The sequence below is a fragment of the Phascolarctos cinereus genome, unplaced genomic scaffold, assembly GCF_003287225.1.
Source record: "Phascolarctos cinereus isolate Bilbo 61053 unplaced genomic scaffold, phaCin_HiC Scaffold_4;HRSCAF=312, whole genome shotgun sequence".
NCBI classification, from domain to species: Eukaryota; Metazoa; Chordata; class Mammalia; order Diprotodontia; family Phascolarctidae; genus Phascolarctos; species Phascolarctos cinereus.
In genome coordinates this window covers 471,625,838-471,649,085 of record NW_027555847.1, presented here as the reverse complement: position 1 = coordinate 471,649,085, position 23,248 = coordinate 471,625,838, and the positions used below count along the sequence as shown (strand labels likewise).

At 35.5% G+C, this 23,248-nt stretch overlaps 1 protein-coding gene across 4 annotated transcripts in view; it reads left to right on the top strand.

The window, feature by feature from the left end:
• Positions 1 to 23,248, top strand: part of CHD7 (chromodomain helicase DNA binding protein 7) — a 245,671-nt gene that overhangs the window by 147,816 nt on the left and 74,607 nt on the right. For all 4 annotated transcript variants that reach the window (XM_021005910.2, XM_021005912.2, XM_021005911.2 and 1 more), the window contains exons 4-6: positions 6,939 to 7,080; positions 10,691 to 10,828; positions 11,881 to 11,946. In XM_021005910.2, the coding sequence (XP_020861569.1) occupies positions 6,939 to 7,080; positions 10,691 to 10,828; positions 11,881 to 11,946 (346 nt within the window). The remainder of the gene's footprint in view (positions 1 to 6,938; positions 7,081 to 10,690; positions 10,829 to 11,880; positions 11,947 to 23,248) is intronic.

The following is a 23,248-nucleotide window of genomic DNA, read 5'->3' as shown; positions in this document are numbered from 1 at the left end:
ATATAGTTTAGATCCCATCCCTTCCCTAAGACTAGCAATGTGAACTAACAAAGAATGCATCCTGGTCAGAGAAAAAGGAAGAGAGAAAAGGAGAGTGGACTTTCCATCAGAACACTGTTTCTGTGTGTGGTCCTGTCTTCTGTGGGAACTAATCTAATTTCATGGAAGTTCAGCCCCTCCTGATGGAGTAGGTGGTGGTCTTTTCTCTTCCTTAGGTTTAACCGTATGACTATACTTCTTCTGCTTAAAGCACCCACCCAAAGTTTGTGGTATGGTTTGACTAATTTGTTGTTCTACCTAGCCAGGATAGGAAGCATAGTTTATTTCTAAGGTCAGTATTCAGTTTAACTGGGATATAGGTTGCAGGGTTTGGATTGCCAGAGTTAGCCTTGGTTGTTTCATTTGATGGGTCAAGACCTGTGGTGTGCATAGATGGGAACAGGTTAAGTTAGTGTTGTTTTGGTTCTGTACCCAGCAGAAATGTGAATATGATTAGCCATATAGTTATCTCATAGTATCTCACTTGGTGAAGTACACTACAAAAGTGCTACAGAAAGGTGTTGCTATAAGGTACAATTTGAACTATCTGTGATCTTTTTGTATATTACTATAGTGTTAGTCACTGCTATATGACAGATATACTGATATATTAAATGAGAGTCCTGTGTTGACTTGATCTGGTTGAATCATATTTTATCAGGTAATTTTACCTACTTTTCTTATTATTTCTGGCAGCTTTTAATATAGTCCATTAAATTCATTGAATTTGGATTTTCAGTTTTAATTCTTTACCATGACAAGATAGACAATTTCTGGTGTGAAGAATTTAGTGTTTAAAAAAAATGGTTGGACTTTGATATCAGCATCCTACTATAACTTCTCTTTCTATGATTTGCCATCATTCCCTTTAAAGAACTGGCCAGCTCCCCAGCAGTCCTTGGGATAGGATTTCAGAACTACATGAAGGTTTAAACTCAAATCTGTGGATAATAAAAACTAAAAAGCTAAATACAGATGTGGATTTGTTTACTTGGACATTAAAACAAATTTCAGTGGGTTGGGGAATACTAGCCTTCTCTGTACTAGTTATGTGTAGCATTACATTAAAAGAGTATCAAAGTATCATGTAGCTATTCCTGATCCACTATAGTCTAGCATTCAGGACCTCTCATTCTTTCTTCATACCCATAAGCCATTCTTTCAGCCTAGAGGCTAAGGTCAAGGCTGTCACAGCTCTCAACCTGAAAATTGCAGGTAATCTCTTAATACCTCTGCCTTGCCCTGCCCAACCCAGCCCTGTGAATGCTTCCCTCCCTCCCTTCCTCCCTTCCTCCCTCCTTTCCTTCCTTCCTTCCTCCTTCCTTCCTTCCTTCCTTCCTTCCTTCCTTCCTTCCTTCCTTCCTTCCTTCCTTCCTTCCTTCCTTCCTTCCTTCCTTCCTTCCTTCCTTCCTTCCTTCCTTCCTTCCTTCCTTCCTTCCTTCCTTCCTTCCTTTTTTCCTTCCACAATTAAATTAAACAGTGATTGTTAAGATAATTTATTCTTCTATGATGTTTTAAACATAAATTTCACAATTCTACTCATGATATTTCTCTGTCTTACAAAGTGAAATTGTGTGTGGTGGTAGGGAATCATGCTGCATATTTTTAAAAATTATCTAAAATAATGTTAGAGACAGACTAAGTGAAGACTATAATTTCATTCTAATTATATTTTTCAATAGGCATAAATCATAATGAAGTTACAGAATGTTTCATGGCAAGAAGCAAAACCATACAGAAGCTAATAAAGTAACATAGGTTAGTCTCAACCAATGTGGAAGTGTACTTTTCACTTCACAAAGAGAAAGACTAAAATGACACTGAGTATGAGTGAAGCTTTAAATAGAAATATACAATTACGAACAGAGATATACAATTATGAAATGTATAATATGCATGTTTCTTATAAAATACAGATATTTTAGCAAAACACATTTCCCTTAAGTCTTCTTTAAAATTAAGTATTGGTTGTTCACTCAGGTGTCTACAGGAGCAGCATAGGTTAGCATCTCAGGTACTTTTATTTTTTTTTGTGAGGCAGTTGGGGTTAAGTGACTTGCCCAAAGTCACACAGCTAGTGAGTGTTATGTGTCTGAGGTCTCATTTGAACTCAGGTCCTCCTGACTTCAGGGTCAGTGCTCTATCCACTAGCTGCCCCATCTTAGATACTTTTGCAAGAGATGTAGTAACATCTGCCACTTGTTCACAGCTATACCTCTTCCCACCCCAAACCTGGACAAATAACTTTAAAATAGATTACTAATTTGTCAGTAGATTAGGAAATTAACTCTAAGATAAAATTTATAGTTTTCTATAAATTACTGTTGTTCTCATATCTCTCTCTCTACACACACACACACACACACACACACACACACACGTACATATATATGTACGTGTGTGTGTGTGTGTGTGTATATATATATATATATATATGTATGTATGTATGAATGAAATAGACTATGTGAGTTGGGTAATAAAAATGGTTTTGAAGATGGAGTTTAGGCTACAGGAAGAAAAGGTATTCCAAAAGGGCAATAATTAAAATATGTGTGCTTTGCTCACTTTTTGAGAATCTGAACTATAAAAATTTGAGGGTTGCCCTCTTATTAGGGACCTGAATTATCACCTATTTTGGCTTTATGTTCTCTCCCATTCAATTCATCCACGAACATTTTAAAAGTGTATACTATGTATAAAAGATGCTTTCTCATGCTTTCTTTTAGTGTTCAAGTAAGCAAATCCAGCTCTGTTCTTAGCTTTATGCATGGAGAAACAGCAGGACTCAAAACCTATAATGGTGTACTTTGAAAAAAAAAATTTTTTTCAGAGGTAAAGTGTTCATTTCTTCCAGAACCAAGAACAACAGGAGATAAGGAGATGAAAGGGATGAGGCAAGGGGCTGTGTGTGTGTGTGTGTGTGTGTGTGGTATTTGTAGATGGGAATTTTTATTAGATATAGAGAATTGGTTTATTCTATTTTAGAATTGCCCCATTCTTTCTAGATCTAAATTACACATGTCATTATAAATCTATATACTTTTATGTGGTGCTTTCTTACTATTCCATAGCAATTTTGACACCATTGAGAAGGACTAGAACAAACTAACTTTTCTTGAAGTGGAAACACTTGTCCAGCCATGCTTGCAGACTCTCATCCAGGTAAATAGACAGTTGTCAAAGAATTAGTGATGATCAATAGTGAAGTCAGAAGTGAGTATCAACCTATGTGTATATAATACCAAACACCTCAGGATAGTTTTTCTAGAGTGTATGCTACAACTTCTCTGAACTCGTTGAAAATATATGTGGAAAAGTTCTCTTCTTTGTACAGTCATGTTTATTTTAATCTTTGCATAATAAAGATAATGGAATAGCCTGAATGTTATAACCTTAAAACTACAAACATTGAACTTAAGCATTCCAGATTGCCATCCGAATGTGTAAGATTTTGGTGAAAAATTTTTTGACAATTTCCATCTTGAATGTGGATTTGGAAACGTACATTTTTTAGTGTGTGGTTTTGGTTGGTTATATAAGCTTGTAAAGAATTTGCTTTCCAGTTGTAATGCTTAAATTTGAGGAGTTGGGTAGAACTAGTGGACTGAGTGGGATTGCTGATGACAAAGCTATGAAGTTCATTCCCCAAACCATCAAATGTAGTCTTGTTACTGTTAGAAATTTTATTCATGTAATATTCCTTTCACCCTATTTATCATATTGGTTTTTTAGAGCTTCCTTTCATTAACTGCATATGCACTCTTGTTTCATAAAAACTTGCTTCTTTGCAGAGCAAAGAAAAACAGCCTCTTATAAACCATTTCCCTCAAACTTTGTATAATAAACTTTAACTAACAAATGTCAAATCTAAACTATGTGAGATTGCTAATTATTATATGTGAGTGTAAAGCATTATTTTTCTCTACATTAATCTGCCAAGAATATATTTGGACTCCACAACCCTGAATGTATATTTTTATTGTGAAGTATATATTTCTAGAGTGAAGAATATTTTCTAGAATGGGGTTTTAGTCGGTTAGAGTCATACTTTTAGAGCTGAGAAGAGTCCTCAGTCATGATTTAGTCTAATTCCTTCATTTTACAAATAAGGAAATCAAGACCCAGAAAGAGAAGGTGACCTGCTTTATATCACATCAAGGACTGGGCTTGAAACCCTGCTTTCTTGACTTATAAGTGAGGCACTGTATTAGTTTGGCTTGATCATTTCAAAGATGAAGTTTCAGATTAGAAGGTCATTCAATATCATGTGTTTCCTGGTTATAATGGATTATGGTAGACATTAAGTAATCTTTTAAGATTTCTTAAATTTTTTGGAGTTTGTGTGTGTGTGTGTGTGTGTGTGTGTGTGTGTGTGTGTATGTATGTATCATGTATACTTCTAGTGAAAAGCCCTAGCATCTGCAGGATGACTTGTATTCTAACTAATGTTATGAGAAGGTGCAAGGATGAACATGTTCATCTCAGTCTCTGTACAATGTCAATAGGGCAAGGGCTAATGAGTTTAGAAAATTTTCAGTAGTCAGATCCAGTACCTCACTTGGCTATATGCTCTTTGTCTGAATTTTCCTGTGTGATAAGCACTTTGAGAGATGTTGCGTGACTTGAACAGTCGTGGAGGTTCCATGGAGCATTCTTAGGAAGATGAAGAATCATTAGCACTTTTCTGCCTTTAGCAAATTGATATTTTATCAAACTTGGGCTGTGCTATTCTTCAAGACATTAAGCCTGTTACTCATATGTGATAGTGCACCAGGGCACAGTAACTACTACTAAATTAAATTGTGTGCTTTGCTCTGCTTTATAGAGGTCACCAGTGAAAAGCAGTAGGCTGTCAACTTACTTTACCTGGCAGTGGTTCAACTCTTTGACAGGCTTACCTTTGATTTAAACAAATTTGAGAAATATGTAAAGTTTTGGAAGCAGTTTTGCACTGATTTGATAAAAGAAACCACAAAACACTGCAGCGCAGGTGTTGAGAATGTTTGAAAGCTGATTGAGGGAAGCAGATGGCTTTAGTCAGTGGCATCCAGCCAAAAGAGCAGGTGCTGATCATGTGACCACTGGTTACCAGGGTAATCTGATTGCTCTTGGCGTGCAGATGAAAGGAAAGGGGCCCAGTGTTCAGCTGTAGTATTGTATAATTTGTGGCAGTTAGAGCGGAAATAAATGCTGGAAATGGAGCCTCATAGTAGGGGAGACTTCTGTCCATGTGTAGCGTAAACACTAGGACAGTTGGAAGGGGAACTGTTGTATGGATTTTCTTATTTTTTTTTAAATGTTATGCTTTATGTGGATCTTTCAGGAAATTAAACTTTTTAAAGCATTGTCATGATTTGAAAGATCTTTTTGGAACTAAACTGTCTTTTGCTGTGCCCCTGAGTTTTGCTTTAAGTTAGAGTGCCATTATTTCCTTATGTTTGAAGGTTTATTAGTTGTTTAGGGGGAAAAAAAACCCTTGGAACCATTATTTTTCAAATAACTACTTTTTCGAGGTTACAGAATTTAATCCAGTAGTCCAAAAGATAGCAAATCCTACACATGATGGTTATATGTAGTTATATTAACAATAATTTGGAAATCAGATTTTATTTGATAAGAGCTTAACTTTAAAAAAAAATGCAGAGAACACTCTGCTTCTTTTAAGGACCAAGATGTTGACAAGTGCTGTTTAGTGCATCCAGTCAGCATCCTTTTCTGTGAAATTACAAATTCCAGTGAATAGAAACTTTTCAAAGGTGACTGAAAAGAGAATTTTTCATTTTCAAACCATTCTGATTCCTGGGCAGTATAGTAATGATGTAAAGTAATTGCCACTCAGTATAGATTCTTATAAATATTTTATCAAGAATGGTAGCTGGTCTTAGGAAGTCTTGGTGCCAGACTAGAAGTTGGATGGTAGAACCAAATTTACCTTAAAAAAGATTTAACAAGTAGAGCAGATAGAGTTGTGTGGCTTTCCGTGCTTGTGTTGGCTGACCTATATAGCATTCAAATCCTGTTAGCCTTTAATCTAAACATACAGTGAGACCTCTACTTTAACAGTTATTTTTATTTGGCTGCGTATCTTGTCAGTAACTTGGCTTTCAAAAATCATATGCTACCATGAAGATAATATATACTGATAAATAAGCATATTGTTTTAACAATAAGAAAAAGTAAAACAAACAAAAATATTGATACAAACAAAAATAATTGATAAGATTATTTTAAGAGACAAAATATCTGGTTAAAAAAGCAATAAAATCAATAGTGGTTCTTCTATTGTAATATGTTATGCCATTTGACAAATCAAATAGTATGCTATAAATATATTTCGAAGCATTGATCAAGTTGAAGGCTTAAATAATATCAGTGTTTACAGCCAACTGCAAAAGGCAAGGGAAGAAGATAATCACGTTCCATTTTCTTCCCCACCATTTAAAAAAAGGTGTTCTGACACCTTAAAAACTTGATAGTAAAATTATTTCTTAATGAATGGCTCCATGCCGCAGTATACTGAGCATATATAGCCAGGAAAACACAGTGATATTTTATATGATTTCTCAGAATGAGTTAGGGTTTTGGCCTGCATTTTGCTTTGTCTTGGTGAGCAAGTATACAGGATATGCATCATGTAGGGTTTTTTTCTTTTTCTTTTTTTGCATGTGTGATGCCTTTTTTTAAAAATTAGGGAAAGTATTTATTTACAATGTTCATCAAAAATAGAGTTTTGCCACAAAAACTTACCACCTACAAAAAAGAAAAATAATGCATTATTTTTATTATTTTTGATAGTTTGGGGGATATTAATCTGGGAAATATGAGGCATGTATCCATGGGAGAAACTTAAAAAAAAAACAAACCCAACACTGACTAGGGAACTGTACTTTGAATTCTAGTAATAAGAAACCAGATTCTGAAGCAAGTGCGTTGAAGAAAAAGGTCAACAAGGGAAAAACAGAAGGTTCTGAAAACTCAGACTTAGAAAGAACTCCACCACCATCTCCTCCTCCTGAAGAAGATGATGATCCAGGTGTTCAGGTAAGACTACTATTCTGATATCTGAGTGTTGATTAGTTTTGGGTAACTTTTGATGGCTGTAATGCACAACAGAAGCTCTCCTTCCATCTTTGTTAAAGAGATGTTTTTAAGATGTCTCTATTTTTAGCTAGGGCATTATTTCCAGAGAGGTGAAAGTCAGAGAGACCAAGGATGAGTGGAGTGTAACATTCACTACTGACTAGAATTTTGTAGCTTTTGCCATAGGATCACAGGACTTAAGCCTAGAAAAGACTCAGGAGTCATCTAGTATCACAGTCCTAATTTTACATGGCTTAGAGAGGTATAAAAAACTAAAAAAAAAAAAAATCCAAAGTTCCTTTTGAGAGTTTCAGAGTGCTTTTTCTGCCTGTTCTTGGCATTAAAATTTGACCTAAAGGTTTAGAAAAATTCCTTGTGTTTTTGGCAAAAGTTCTTTTAAAAACTACAGTGCACCAGATTTGTTAACTTTCTTAAAGTTTTGTGAAATATTCTTTTCACAATATGAAAATTTTAGGCATAGAGCCATTTGTGTCTGGCTCAGGAGCTTCTGTTGACTTCCCTGGGTCAGAATGAGGCATCTTTGTGTGATGGCAGGCCTTCCATGAATTAGTGGACTTCTGTTTTCTAGACAATTGCTTCAGCATAATTTTTTCTGAATTGTATTTATTTGTTTCTTGGGAATAATATATATCAATTGCAAAACTGCCCTTGAAATAAATGCAAGAAATTTTAGTTCTCTCAAACAGGGTACATCGCCTTCACTGATCAGGCTAAGAGACACACTCAGTACATAACAGCTAGAAATCATTTCCTTTTTAGGTTCCTTGGAATCATGCCAATATGCTCTACTGGGATGCCCTGGAATGTATCTTGTGTGACATCATAGTTATCAAGTAGTTATCAGGGAGCCCTACTGCAATTGGAAACCAACCCCTAGAAGCTTGAGTGACTTTTCATTATCGCATAGTAGATTCTCAATGAATATTTGCTTTCATTTTTGTTTTTGTTTTTATTTTTCTCTTGGAGGTTTGAAATAAAATACTTGGAAGATGGAGATGCATTCCAGAATTGTAGATACTTTGGTTGTTTTTCTTTAGCAAAGCTTCCTGTTATCTGTGACCTCACAAAATTATATTCTTTAAGGTGATCTGAAAAAACTAGTGTTTTTTTTCTTCTTCTTTTTAAATATAGCTGGCCTAGTGATGATATTATCCGTTTAGGATAATCATATGCTTTCCTTTTGTTGCTATGTACAACAACAGTAAGGATATTGACGAGGTTAGTAGATTAATGAGATTGACTAGAGAAATTGTCATGACAGGTGATTCTGAATTTTATGTAGTTGGGTGTTTTCTGAATCATGCTCACTTTAATCAGGAATTTTAAGACAACATTTTATACAACAGTAAGAAGATTTCTTTAAAATTTAGAGCTAGTTCTCTGAATTTTCTCACAAATATCTGTTCACTATAAAGAATCATTAAATTTTATAGAATATTTATTTGTAGGTTACAGAACATATGACCAAGTTTTTTTTTTAAGGTAATATCCTAAATACTTTTTAAAGTGTACCATTTTAATCAGTTATAGAATATGTAGCAGCAAAGAAAAGGAAAATAACTGTACAAGGACAGCTCATTTTCAAGGAAGTACTTTTTCTTCATTTTATGCTGTTCAGGAAGTGATGCTACAAAGTTGTTTATCATGGTTCTTCCTGTAACATATGCATGAGGGGTGGAAGTTAAACTTCTTCAATTCTGTGACTGTGATTTTTAGATGTTAGTAAGTTGCATATAGTGCTGTCTAGTTCAGAAGAAAGTACCGCAGAATAGTACAGTAGTAAGATAATGGAAACCAATTTGTTATTCCCTTCAGCATGACCATTGTACCTACTTACCTTCTAAAAGCATTTAAAATACAATTCTACAGAATGAGCCTTCTGTTGCTAATGAAACTAAAGCATTTCACTGTGGTGTGGTTGTCAAAAATAAACAAATTCTTATATTTCATTCTTACCTACAAAATCAGTTTGTGATAGGAACACAATAAAAAATTAGTTGAGTGCAGATATGTAAAAAATTTTAATTGATTAAAAAATCAATTCATATTGGGAATCTGATAAAAGAAATCTTGGTACCTCAGATGAATGCCTTGAGGATCAATACATGGCTAAAAGTCACGGAAGTATTGTACCATGCTGCAATATTTGGCAACTCTGGGACTTGAGTTCTAATTCTCTCTTTGTGATTGATCTGCTAATTGGCTTTGGATAAATTACTGTTCGTCTGAGAATTTATGGGAGTAAATATAATTTACTTCACAAAGTTTTTTATAAGGAGTAAGTTTTATTTTGATCCTAAAATATAAATTTCTAAGAAAAAAAGATTTCTTAATTTCCCTGAAAAATTAGAATAATAATATAGAGTTTAACTCAATATAAAGCCAATTCTGGAACCCCATTCCAGAAGATTTAGGTACTTATAGTAAAAATATATAGTTGATACAGTAAAAACAAAAAGCACTGTTGAGATGTGGTCACATAATATGGAACCCCAGCACGGCTCCAGTGTGTTTTTAGCATCCAACTCTCTGCATTTAAGTCTTATAATCAGCCTGTCTCTGTCCATAAAAATTCATCTTAGTCCTGTTTGGGTGTATGTAAATTATAATACAGTAAATTAGATCTAGAGATTCTGCTCCATTATGTCCAAATCTAGAGTTTGTTCCATTCTAAATATGCCATGTTGAAGAATTGCCATTCCAATGGAAAAACAGTCTGGGAATCGATATTATATCAGAGATATAGTAAGTCACTAGTTGAATATGGATGAGACTTAGTATCTGTTTCTGTATTATTCCTTTTTAAATATGAGTTAGCCAATATTTTTCCTTACCAATTTTCAGGTTATTTTCAGAGGTGTGAACATGTAACATGTTTAAACTCCCTTTTACTCCTGTATAGAACATACAAAGTTATTAATAATAATTTTTTTAGTATTTTCTTTCCACTTTCTATGTGCTTTACAAATTCTTAGAAGTATATTGTTATAGAAGAATGTGGGAGCAAATCAAAACTCTGTGCCATTATTTCCAGTCCAAGTTTTCTCAGATGATTTTCTTCATCCCGCACCCTCCAAACTCTTATTTTCTTTCATGTATGCCAGATTGGAGTTTGAAATGAAGTACTAGACTTAAAGTCAGAAAGGCCTGGGTTTGAATCCCTGCTACAGGTACTTATGAGCTGTTTGATGCTGAGCAATACACTGATCAACTCTCTTGTTTTTAAAATGTGTAGCATATCTGAAGTATTCACCCTGTGGGCTGCTCTGAAGCTCAAATTGGATAATATGTATAAAGTGCTTTGGAACCTTAAAGTGCTATGTAAATTTCAGCTATTATTACAAAAGTAATACCATTTTCATGTATATTCAACCTATATTTTTAATAAAGTTTCCAAACTATTTAAATTCACACCAACAACAAGAACTTTGAATTTTTAAATGATGATTTATCAAAATCACTTGCAGCATGCGCCATCCCTCTCCCTCCTTTCAACACACATGAGGAATGTCAGTAATTTTAAATTTTTTATTATTTTTTTTTCTTTTAGAAGAGACGCTCTAGCAGGCAAGTTAAGAGAAAGCGTTATACAGAAGACCTGGAGTTCAAGATTTCTGATGAGGAGGCAGATGATGCAGATGCTGCTGGGAGAGACTCCCCTTCAAACACTTCACAGTCCGAGCAGCAGGTCAGCTTGCTGTTTTGAATAAATAAATGAAGATGAACTGTGAATTCCATACCTGGAAGCTAAATAGTTCAGTAGAAGCCACTGGACTTATAGCTTAGGAGTTTTCATCCAATGTTGGTATAATGTACTAAGAGAAACGAGTTGTTTTGCTGTTTCCTTTAAAAAGCTATATTCACTCAAATTTATTTTTATACAAGCTTGTGATATGTAATTTGACACAATTCTGGAGAATTAATGGTCTCTGCTGAGGGAAAAAAATCAGAACTAGGCTACAAGGAGACTGAATTTACCTCTGAGAATTCAGTGCTATAGCTTCTATGACTTTAATAAACCACTCAAGCTTGTCTCCTGCTGTTAGGCACCATAAGAACTCCTTTATGAAATTACAGCCTTGTAGTACCCAGCAGGGTCTACTTTATTCTCTGTGCAATGTAAATGATGGATAAAATAGTTTGTATAAAATGAGGGATAGTAATGTAAGAATGATTATTGTAAAGTTGGGTTTGGGTTTTTTTTTCTTTGTATAGTGCTCTTTTCTTAGCATTGCTGTACTTTAGTTAACAAACTGGTAACCCATTGAAAAGTGTGTTAAATTCATGTCAGTGCTTTATTTGGTAATTTGGCCAATGTTAAGCTGTTATATAATGTTTTATGTGATCCCTATAGATAAAAGATGCTTACAGTAGTAGAGTGATGACTGTATTTACCCCATGGGTATAGATGAACAAAAGTTCTATTTTTCATTGCTACCATGTGGAGAGTATTCTGTTTTGGCAGCTAGAGTTTCTGAATACTTGCTAGCTTTAGGGACCGGTGAGAATCTACATATTAAACCACATACCTATGAAATAATAAACAGGTATCTCTCACCTTCTCTGTAGAGTTAAGGTCTTGCTTGAGTAATAACCGGACTCATACTTCAGTGTCTATTAAGTACTGAATTTGAAGGGGTGAAGTAGAGAACAGAGTGGAATGATCACCTACATTATGGCATAAAATCTTTTTGTGAAAAAAAAACACATTCCAGTTGATTCATATACTTTATTTTACAGGAATCTGTTGATGCAGAGGGTCCCGTAGTAGAGAAAATCATGAGTAGTCGATCAGTCAAAAAGCAGGTAAAGAAAATTTTCATAATGGCTAAAAGCATATTCCTAAGATATGCTTTTGTTAATGCTCATTCTCCCCCTTTCACCCAAATCCATTTTAGAGTTGAAAGGAACCTTGGTTGCCAGACTGTTGAACCCATTATTCCTTCCCTCCAAAAGTACCCCTCTTGTTGCTTACACTTTTCTCTTATTCTGATACTTCCTTGTATTATGGAGGCTGACCTTGGATTCCCAAAGTCTGTTCCAATGGAACACAAGTTCTTTTAGGTCCTACTAATCTGGAAAATCTCAGAGTATAGACTGTATGTCTGTTACCTGAGATGTTAACCCATCAGTCAAGGACCAATCTAACCAAAATTCGAGAGGCTCATTACTAGAAGATTTGCCACTAATGGATGAGTTATGTTGGCCACATCAATTTAAGAAGACTCTGATAACTAGAGGGGTTATCATCTACTTTAATTGAGGAAATGTCCGCATTGATGAAATAGTCCTTTGTAAGATCTAGTTCAATAATTCTTTATTCATTCACCTTTCCTCATCCCCTAACCCCTGACCAATGAAGGTGGAGTATGGCTAAGGACAAGGACATTATATTTTTGGGAAATGGATGTGTTTTATGTATGATATTTATATTGAACATATGTATTTTTTTTTAGTTTTTTAATTTTTTTGAACATATGTATTTTTGATAAATTATAAGTCTTTATAGGAAGATCTAGAATTAGATTGCTTTCATTCATCTTACTTTTCAATTTGTATATTTCAGTCTGTTTATTTAAGTTGATATGAGGTGATTTTTCTTCCCATGTTGTTCTGGATTTTGGTGGGGGCAGGGATGAGGTGGGAAGTTATTATTATACTTTCAGTCAACAAGTTTTTTTTCCTCTAGTGCTCTTCCCTTTCCTTCCTTTTTATGAGTGTTTTTACTTATACCAATGAAATTTTCATCACTGTCTCTACTGCTACTGTGGAGGTGGAATACATGGCTGTTTCTAATGTAATTTGAGATGCAATATGACTTATTCTGAAGCATTTAGCGTTCATGTCCATATGACAGAGTGAGCTAGGTGCACTTATAAAACTAGCCTCTGATGATAATGTTGAAAAAGGATTTTTATAACTTTGGTGCCAACCACCTCATTTCAGATTACTCCTTATTCAACTAAGAGAAAACATTTTGAATAAATGCTGTACTCAGCTTAATTCATCACATACATTTGAGGATTCCCTCAGACCTACCCAACATCTAAACTCTTCTGTTTCTATTGAGATCTTTTCCACCCTCCCCATTGCTGAGGTTAATAATCCTGAAACTGTGCTTAACTTTCCCTTCTTTCTCATCTTCCATAACCAATCAGTCGCTGAGTTTGTCAATTCGATATTTCATGAATCTGTCCCTTTGATTGTTTTCACATGTTTACCGTTTTTCGTTAGGCCTTCCTCTCCATTCCTCTACTATTGTAACGAGTCTCCTCTTTGGCCTCCCTGCTTCAAGTTTTTTTTCCTTTCTCCAGTCCATCTGATATATAGCTGTCAAAGTAACCCCTCATAAGCTACAGTTTTGATTGTCTCTTTCCTGCCCTAAAACATTCATTCTCTCCCCATTGTCTTTAAGATAATATACAAATTCTGTAGCCTGGCATGTAAAATCTTCCACAGTCTGCCTCCTTTTTACCAGCTTTGTTTCATCTTCCTCCTTGTCATCAACTCTGCATGTCAATCAGTTAATAAACATTTATTAAAGACCTACTATGTGCCAGGCACTATACTGAGCACTGGGACCAAACAAGACTATTCACTGTTTGTTGAAGTCAGAACCCAGTCTCCTGTTTTATATGTATTTGCACAGACTGCCCCTCATTCCTGGATACTATAGGCCTTGTAATTTCTGCATCTCAGAGTCTTTATCTTCTTTTACTGATCCCCAAAGTTGTTAATACTATTTACTCACATTATTGTGTCTTATTCTATTTGTGTGTGTGTTTTTTTTAATTAATAAATTTATTTATTTTTAGTTTTCAACAATCACTTCCATAAGATTTTGAGTTCCAAATTTTCTCCCCATCTCTCCTCTCCCCTCACCCCAAGACAGCATGTAAATTGGTATAGGCTCAACATCTACATTCATATTAAACCTATTTTCACATTAGTCATGTTGTAAAGAAGAATTAGAACCAATGGGAGAAACCACGAAAAAAAAGAAACAAAAAAAAGAGAGAGAAAAAAGCAAATAATATGCTTCGATCTTCATTCAGACTCCATAGTTCTTTTTCTGGATGAGGACAACATTTTCCAGCATGAGTCTTTTGGAATTGTTTTAGATCCTTGCATTGCTAAGAGGAGATAAATCTATCAAAGTTAGTCATCACATAATGTGGCTATTACTGTGTACAACGTTCTCCTGGTTCTGCTCACTTCACTCAGCATCAGTCCATTCAAGTCTTTCCAGGTTTTTCTAGTCTGACTGCTCATCATTTCTTATAGCATAGTAGTGTTCCATTACATTCATATACCTCAATTTGTTCAGGCATTCACCAGTTGATGGGCATCCCCTCAATTTCCAAGTCTTTGCCACTACAAAAAAGAGCTGCTGTAAATATTTTTGTACACGTGGGTCATTTTCCATTTGTATGATCTCTTTGGGATACAGACCTAGAAGTGGTATTGCTGGGTCCAAGGGGGTATACACAGTTTTATAGCTCTTTGTGCATAGTTCCAAATTGCTCTCCAGAATGGTTGGATTAGTTCACAACTCCACCAACAAATCATTAGTGTTCCATTTTCCCACATCTTCTCCAGCATTTATCATTTTCCTGTTTTGTCATGTTAGCCAATCTGATAGGTGTGATGTGGTACCTCAGAGTTGTTTTGATTTGCGTTTCTCTAATCAATGATTTAGAGCATTTTTCATATGACCGACTATATATAGCTTTAATTTCTTCATTTGAAAACTGCCTGTCCATATCCTTTGACCGTTTATCAATTGGGGAATGACTTTTATTCTTATAAATTTGACACAGTTCTCTATATATTTTAGAAATGAGGCCTTTATCAAAGACTCTGGTTGTAATCTTGTTTTATCCTTAATAATGTCCATATTGCATCTCTGTCTAGTAAGCTCCTTGAGTGTAGGATCAGTTTTGGTTTTTAATCCTTGTTTGCTCAGACCTAGTTCAGTATCTTACATGTAATAAATATTCACTGAATTGAATTGCTTTTAATATTCCATCATGAAGTTTTCTGTTTCTCTGGAAAGCACACATGTGCATATACCTGTCCATATCCATATTTGTCTGTAGGTGTGGCTTTCAGATATAGTTACTCTCAACTTTGATTTTCATTTTTCTTTGGTGTAAGTATGGCTCTTACTATTCTACATGTTAAGGAAGCGCATTTCAATTTACTAGCAAAATTAATACAATGTAGTAACTTCCTAATGAGAGAGGTGGGAGATTCAAGGAGACACTTGTTTTTTGCATGGGCTATGCTCTAGAACAAGAGTTCTTAAACTTTTTTGTGTCATAGACTCCTTTGGCAGTCTGATAAAGCATATGGACCTCTTCCCGGAAGAATGTTTTTTAATGCATAAAATAAACACATAAGATTACAAAGGAAACTAATTATGTTGAGATACGGTCACCAAAATGTTAAAAAACACTCATCCTCAGAGCCCAGTTTAAGAACCTCTGCTCTAGAAGGGAATATGGAAGTCCATGAGTACTATGTTGTATAATTAAGATTTTCCCTTTCTCCTCCTTTCTCTCATTTGTTATACCTGTCACTTGCTATTCTTTTTTTAAAAAAATTATTTATTTTTAGTTATTGCTATTGTTTAAAGTAATGCAATTCAGGGTGTGGATTAAATGTGAAATTGTCACAGAAAGCAATAATAAAAGATTCATGAGTGGAGGAAAATATATATCGACTCTGAAAGTAGTAAACAAACAAACAAACAAACATGATTATCTGAATTTTGATCTCCTATAAATTAAGTGCTGAATCTGAGAAAAAGCAATTTTTTTTCAATGAAAAATTAGCATTATTTAACTTACAAAGGCTAAATTTCTGTCGCATTGAGGACTTTAGGGGCAGTCTGCTTAGGAATTGTAGGGGTTTAGGAAAATAGTTTGCATACTTAAATAATCTCCTTCAATGAGTCAAGTGACTTATTTGCCTAAATAGCATCTTGTTTGGATAGAACAAATCAATTTTGATTTAGTTGATAGTACTTCAGTAGACATACTCAGCAGGTTTGGTGTTTCAGATTATAATTAGGTCACAATTATTCAGCAGCTAATTATTCATACTTGGATTATGCAGGACATTGTTTCTCTTTCCTCCTATTTTGCCTATAGTTTGGTCATTTCGTTGTTCATTAGCAGCCCCAGTAAAGGACAAGTGGGCTTTAGAAGTGGTAGTGGCGATAGAGTTTAAGAATAGGTATATTCTCTTTTCACAAAGCTTTCAGTTTAATAGAGATAATAAAATCAACATCAATATGTATGTGCGGAGAGGAAGATGAAGGTAATGTTGTGGTAGTTAATTGGGAGTATAGGTGGGGTTGAAGAAATCTTTCTAAAGGATTTCAGTTAGCAAACGTCAAGTGCCTACTATGTGATTACAAAGGACCCAGGGATTACAAAATACTTGAGATTACAAACACAAAGAATGAAGTAATCCCTATTTATAAGGATCTAAGATTTGAATTGTGGAGATGAGAAGTAAAAATATAAATATGCACTCCATAAATAGAAAGTTAATAAATTCAAATCTATATAGAGTAGTTAAATATAAGTTAGTTTGGGAGTGAAGGAACTAGCAGTTGGAGTGATCAGGAAAGGTGTCATACAGAAGATGGTGCTTAAGCTACATCTTAAGAGAATATAGATATTCTGTAAGGCAAAGTCAGGCATGAGACATGTGCAGTACAGAGGCACATAGATCAGAAGGGAATGTCATTTATATGAAACAGAGAAGGCTAGCTTGCCTGGATGGCAGCACGTGGGAAAGAGAATAATACCCATTGAGGCTAGAAGGTTAGGTTAGAGTCAGGTTGTGAGGGACTTTATAAGCTAAACAAAGGCTTTTATATTAGAGGCAGTGGAGAGCCACTGCAGTTAATTGAATAGAGGAGTTGCATAGTCAGACCTACCCTTAAGAAAATTTACTTTGGAAGCAGTATATAGGATGGACTGGAGTGGTGAGAGGCCTGAGGCAGGGACACCAATTAGGAAGCTTTTGCAGCAATCTGGGTGAGGGTTATAAAGGCCTGGACTAAGATGGTAGCAAATGGATCAATAATTTAGAGCTGGCAGGAAAGGACTTTGTAGGTCATCCTCTCAATTTATAAAGGAGGAAGCTGAATTCCAAAGAAATTAAGTTAAGTGATTTGCCACATAGTAAATGACAAAACTATGATTCAGATCTGGGACTCTGACTCCAAATTTAGGTTTTTTCTTCCTACCTAGTTTCCCTCCAATGGGCTATAACTTAAAGGGACATAGAATAGAAATATTATTTAATGCCTGCGAGCCAGAGCAGTCCAGAGAGTATGCACCAAGTAGAGATTCAGAAAGGCCCTGGACCTGTGATTTTATTGGTATGAGGGAACTTCCAGATAAGGAAAATCCATCTACCACTGCAGGTCAACACTTTGTCTACAACATAGTTATAGAGAATTACTTAGAATACTGAGAAATTGGACCCAGAGTCATACAAGTAGTAGATTCATAGGTGGGACTTGAGCTCAGGTCTACCTGTTTACATGTTGGGAAATGAGAGCATAAGAATGAGGTGCTGAGAACTTTAAGTAAATAATCCCTACTAAAATGTAAGCTGCTTTAGGCAGGGATAAGGTCTTAGTTATTCTTTTATCTTCCACTGCTACTCACATGGCTCCTCATATCCAGGCAGTCAGTAGATGCTTTATAAGTGAATGATGAGATCATTACATTCTAACTAGTGTGTAAGCTCCTTGTTGACAGGAACTATTTCATACAGCTTCTATATCTTATAGTGTCTGTCACTGTGCTGAGAATGACAGCATACCCTTAGTAAAATGATTTGTCATCTGATTATATTTGGAGAAGACTAGAAATTACTATTAGGTTACAAATTCTGCTACTAAAAGACAGTTCTTTCTGCTCACTAATGCTAGGTTCTCTTGCTTTCCTGGCTTTCTATGTTTCCTTACCTGCAAATCCTCATCCCTGTGGAATGTCTAGCATTTGGTTTCTCTTCTGCTCCAGGGCATCCCTGGAGAAATCTGCCTAAAGGACAAAATCAAGCTGACTTCATCTACTCTATAACCTCAGTTGGACTCTTGCTGAAGCTTGGTAGCCCAGTTCACTCAATGCCTATTGATTTCCTATTTCATTCTTCACTGTGACTATTCCAAACTTCCTTTTCTTTGCCCTCCTTGAGGTTATTTGGCAGGGAACTCCCTCATCTTCAAATCATGATATGCTTTTCTTTTCCTGTATTAGAAAAGATACTTCTGGGGCAGCTGGGTGATGCAGTGGATAGAGTACCAGCCCTGGATTCAGGAGGACCTGAGTTCAAATCCAGCCTCAGACACATAACACTTACTAGTTGTGTGACCCTGGGCAAGTCACTTAACCCCATTGCTTAGCAAAAAAAAAAAGAAAGAAAGAAAGAAAAGATACTTCTATTTCTTACAAAAGATCATCCCTGTATGTGCCTTTGATCCCATTCACTCATGCCTCCACAAGGACGTGGCTTCAATAAATACTGCTTCTTTATCATGCATCTTCAGTCTCTCACCATTTTGCCTTACAGATATACTCAGCTCTCTCAAATCCTTAAAACAAAAAGTTTCTCCTGAAATATTTAGTCTATCTAATGACCTTTCTGTTAGTGTTGAAAGTCTTGCAAGTCTACACTCAATGCCTTCATTTCTCATTCTCAGCTTATAATCTGTTGTGCCCCTGCCATTTTAATGAAACTGCTGTCCTAAAAGTTATCAATAATTTAAGTCCTAACTATCAAATCCAGTGTTCTTTTCTCCTTTTTTCTTTTCATTCCTCATCCTTTATGATATATTTGGAGGGCAATGACTAGATATTGAAAATTACTATTAAATTAATTTTTTTATTTTTGTGAGTTTTTATTCATATGTTTTCTTTTTATATCATCAAATTTTTCCCATTATTCCTTCCCCTTCCAGAGAGCCATTTTGTATAACCTCATCAATACATCAGAAGAGCCTGAAAATGTATTCCATGTACCATACTACTACTCTGCAAAGGAGTGGTGTTGGAAGTATCTTACATTTCTCTTTTAAGACCCATGCTTTTGTAATTTTGCAACATTGATTTATTTTTGTGGTAGTATTTTTCCATTTATGTTGTCATCATTGTGAATATTGTTTATTGACTCTGCTTAGTTTTACTTTGTCTCACATCATGTAAATTTTTCCATGTTACTCTATTTTCATCATGTTTGTCATTTCTAATAGCACTGTAATATTCCATTACATGCATGTATCTCAGTTTGTTTAGCCATTCCCCATTAGATGGGCATGTACTTTGTTTCTAATTCTTTGTTATCACAAAAAAAATATTGCTGAAAATATTTTGGTGTATGTGGGGACTTTCTTCTTATAAGTGATCTTCTTGGGGGTATAATCTTGGAAATGGAATCTTTGGATCAAAGAGTATGGATATTTTGGTCACTTTATTTACATAATTCCAAATTGCTTTCTGAAATAGTGATATTGATTCATAGCGTTAAGAGTAATTTAAACTCTGTTGACCACTACTCTGACTTGAGAGACACCATTTTCATTGAATCATAGATCTATAACCAGATAAGACTTTAGAAGCCATCAGGTTCAACACGTTTCATTTACAGATGAAGCAACTAAGAAACAGAGTGGTCGTGTAACTTACCAAGGTCACACAGCTAATAAGTGTCTGAGACAGGATTGGAATTCAGGTCTTATTGACTCCTGAGTCCAGCAGTCCATCTGCTATATCACCTAGCTTTCAATACTCTATTGTTTCTTCTTCTGGCCCTTTAACTATCCCTGGCTCCCATTCTGACTTCTTTTAATCTGTTCTACCTCTTAATATGTGGATGTTGCCCAAAAGTCTTCCTTCCTTCTCTTCCTTCTCACTCTTTTGGTTTACTTTTTGATTAACATTCATTCTCGTGACTCTAGCCATTCCTGTGCACTCGTAACTCATCTGCACTCTGGAATCATATCTTCAGTTGCTTAGAGGGCATTCACGCTCATTGATGCCTCCTGCTCAATAGTCTAACACTGAGAATATCTTTTCCCCAAAGCTGTTCTTCCTTCTAATTTCAGTATTTCTCTCTGTGGGATCCTTATTCATTGAATCTCTTATGATTGTAACTTTGGTCTTATCTTTGACTTTTCCTTCACCTCACATAATTAATGATTAGATCCTATTAGTTACACCTCTGCAACTGCTCTCCTATCTTTTCCTTCCCTTCTGTTCCTACTGCCATCACTCTCATCCAGGGCATCATTTCCACTCAACTTGATGATTGCAGTAGCCTCCTACTAATTCTTCTTGTCCCTATTCTCCTTTCCAATTTGTCCCTTATAATAGTTCCAGAATTACTTTTTTTGGGGGGGGTATATAAATTTGGTCATATTACTCTTATGCTCAAATCTTTGTAGCTCCCTAGTGCCTACTAGGTGATATTCACATTCTGCTGCTTGGCATTTGAAGCTCTCTATAACCTGGCATCAGTCTACTTTACCAGCATGATCTCATCTTATTCCCTCAATGTACTTTATATCCCAGCCAAACTGATATTCTCCCTATCTCATGAACACTTAACTGTGATCTTCTGTCTCAGTGCCTTTGATCACAATATGCTAGCAATGCCATCCCTCCCAATCTTCATCTATTGAGGCCAAATCAATTAGCAAGCATTTGTCAGATGCCTACTATATGCCAGGCACTATGGTAGGTGCTGAGGGTGAAAAATATAATGAATGAAACAACCCCTACTCTCAAGGAGTTTACATTCTACTGGGGGAGAAAACGTGTGTGTGTGTGTGTGTGTGTACATGTAGAGAACACACATAACAAACATAAAAACAAATATATATAATATAGCTAAATAAATGTCAGACAGGGAGGGTCCTATCAGTTAGGTAATCGGGAAGGACTTCATGTAGAAAATGGTGCTTGATTTGTGTCTTGGAGAGATCCTATGATGATGAGAAACTGCCTTCTGGACAAGAAATGGGGAGGGGAGTGAGGAAGGCCAGTGCAAAAGCAGAGAAAGAAAGGAATTGAAGTGACATGTGTGGAAGAGAGAGAAATCTGGTCTGGCTGGAACATCTATCCTTTACAATTGAACTATAATGCAATCTCCTCTATGCATTTTTTCTTGATTTTTGTAAAAAAAAAAGTCAATTAAAAAACCCCAAACCTTCCCCTCAGATCCACCACTCCATTTATTTTTTGCAGCGCTTTGATACACTTATAATATAGTATTATACAATATAATTAGCTAGTGTGACTTCCTACTGGACTTTAAACTTTATGAGGGCAGAAATTGTCTTTTTTTTAAAAACATTGCTTCTCCGCAGTGTCTATACATTACTCTGTACACAGTAGACATGAGCTCTATTGAATGTTTTGCTGTTGTCGTTGTTCAGTTGTTTCAGTGGTGTCCAACTCTCCATGACCTCATTTGAAGTTTTCTTGGCAAAGGTACTGGGGTGGTTTGTCATTTCCTTCCCCAGCTCATTTTACAGATTAGGAAACTGAGGCAAACAGGGTTAAATGACTTGCCCATGGTCACACAGCCAGTAAGTGTATGAGGCCAGATTTGAACTCATGAATATGAGTCTTCCTGATTTTAATCTGACACCCTCTCCGATTGATCACCTAGCTGTCCCTCTATTGAATGAATAAACAGTTTTTATGAGCAGTTTTAGTTTGGTTTGCTGGAAGAGAGGATTACAACTTCATGTTAAAGTAACATTTGAAGCCTCTGTGTATTTTTTAATTATTGGTACTATTGTCTTTTCTCTTACTGTGGGTAACTGCTGTTTAAGAAGTCAATTAAAACCTGTAAGTTTCATTTTCTGCTGGTCATATTCCTGTAACTATAGCAGGTAGTACTGCAGTTGTAGTAAGGAGAACATTACTATATCTTTATTAATACAATGGCAGGACATCATAGAGGTCAGGGGTCATGTTTTATTTTTCTTTTGTGCAATACCTTAGCCAGAATTTCTCAAACCATGGGCAAAAGTTAAATATAAAGGATTATACAACATGCTAATCAGGGATCTCTCAAGTAGTGATGACACTTGTGAAACCAAATCAGTTCACATAAGCTTTAGCACAAGGGGTACGTTTGGTTCTTGTGACTCAAGTGGACTCCTTTATATGAGTGTAAAGGGCTTTTGGTGAATTAATTTTTCCAAGTTTAGGTCATCATATGAATTTTGTGAAGACCTTTCCTTTGGGCTTAAGGGGTGGAAATAGTGACTTAAATTCACTTTATGTCAGAATAGAATTGTCTTCCTTTTTTGGTGTTAACTGTCCATATTTTCTATTAATATTTTTAAGCTTAATAGAGATTTTCTTTTAAACAGGATCTTATCCTTTTGTCATTTTTAACATACTTTAACTGAATCCAGTAATAATTGTGATATTCAAATAATCTGTCATAAGGGGAAAGACTTAATTCTTTTTTGCATTAACATCCCTACTAGTATTCTTATTTCCTCACACTGTTTAAAATATTTCCATATCTTTGGCAGTGAATTTTCTGAAGGGTTATAGCTTGTAGTGCTTCTTTAATCATAAATTTGTGTTATTCAGCAGCTCACTTCAGTAGCATTTATTAAGCACCTACTCTATACCATATGCTGTGCTAGGCTCTGGTTCTATAAAGAAAAAAATGAAAGCACTCCCTGCACTCAAGCAGGTGGCTTGGGTTCTATTGCATAAAAATAGGATATGTGTAGATAAGTCAATGCAAAATACATAAAAATAGTTTCTGGGGTTTGGCAGAGAGGAAAAAGGGGATCAGGAAAGGCTTTGAGCTGTACCTTGAATATATCTAGGGGTTCCAAGAAGTGAAAGTGATGAGGGCGAGCATTGCAGGCATGGAGGGACCTTTCAGAAGTGTGAAAATGGGGGATAGAATATACCATGTGAGGACTAGCAAATAGTCCTGTTTGGCAGGAAGGTAGCATGTATGAGGGGAATAATATAAAATCAGTCTAGGAAGATAGTTTTTTAAAAATTCATCCCAGTGCTATGGATTTTATTTCCTCCTTTGTGATTCT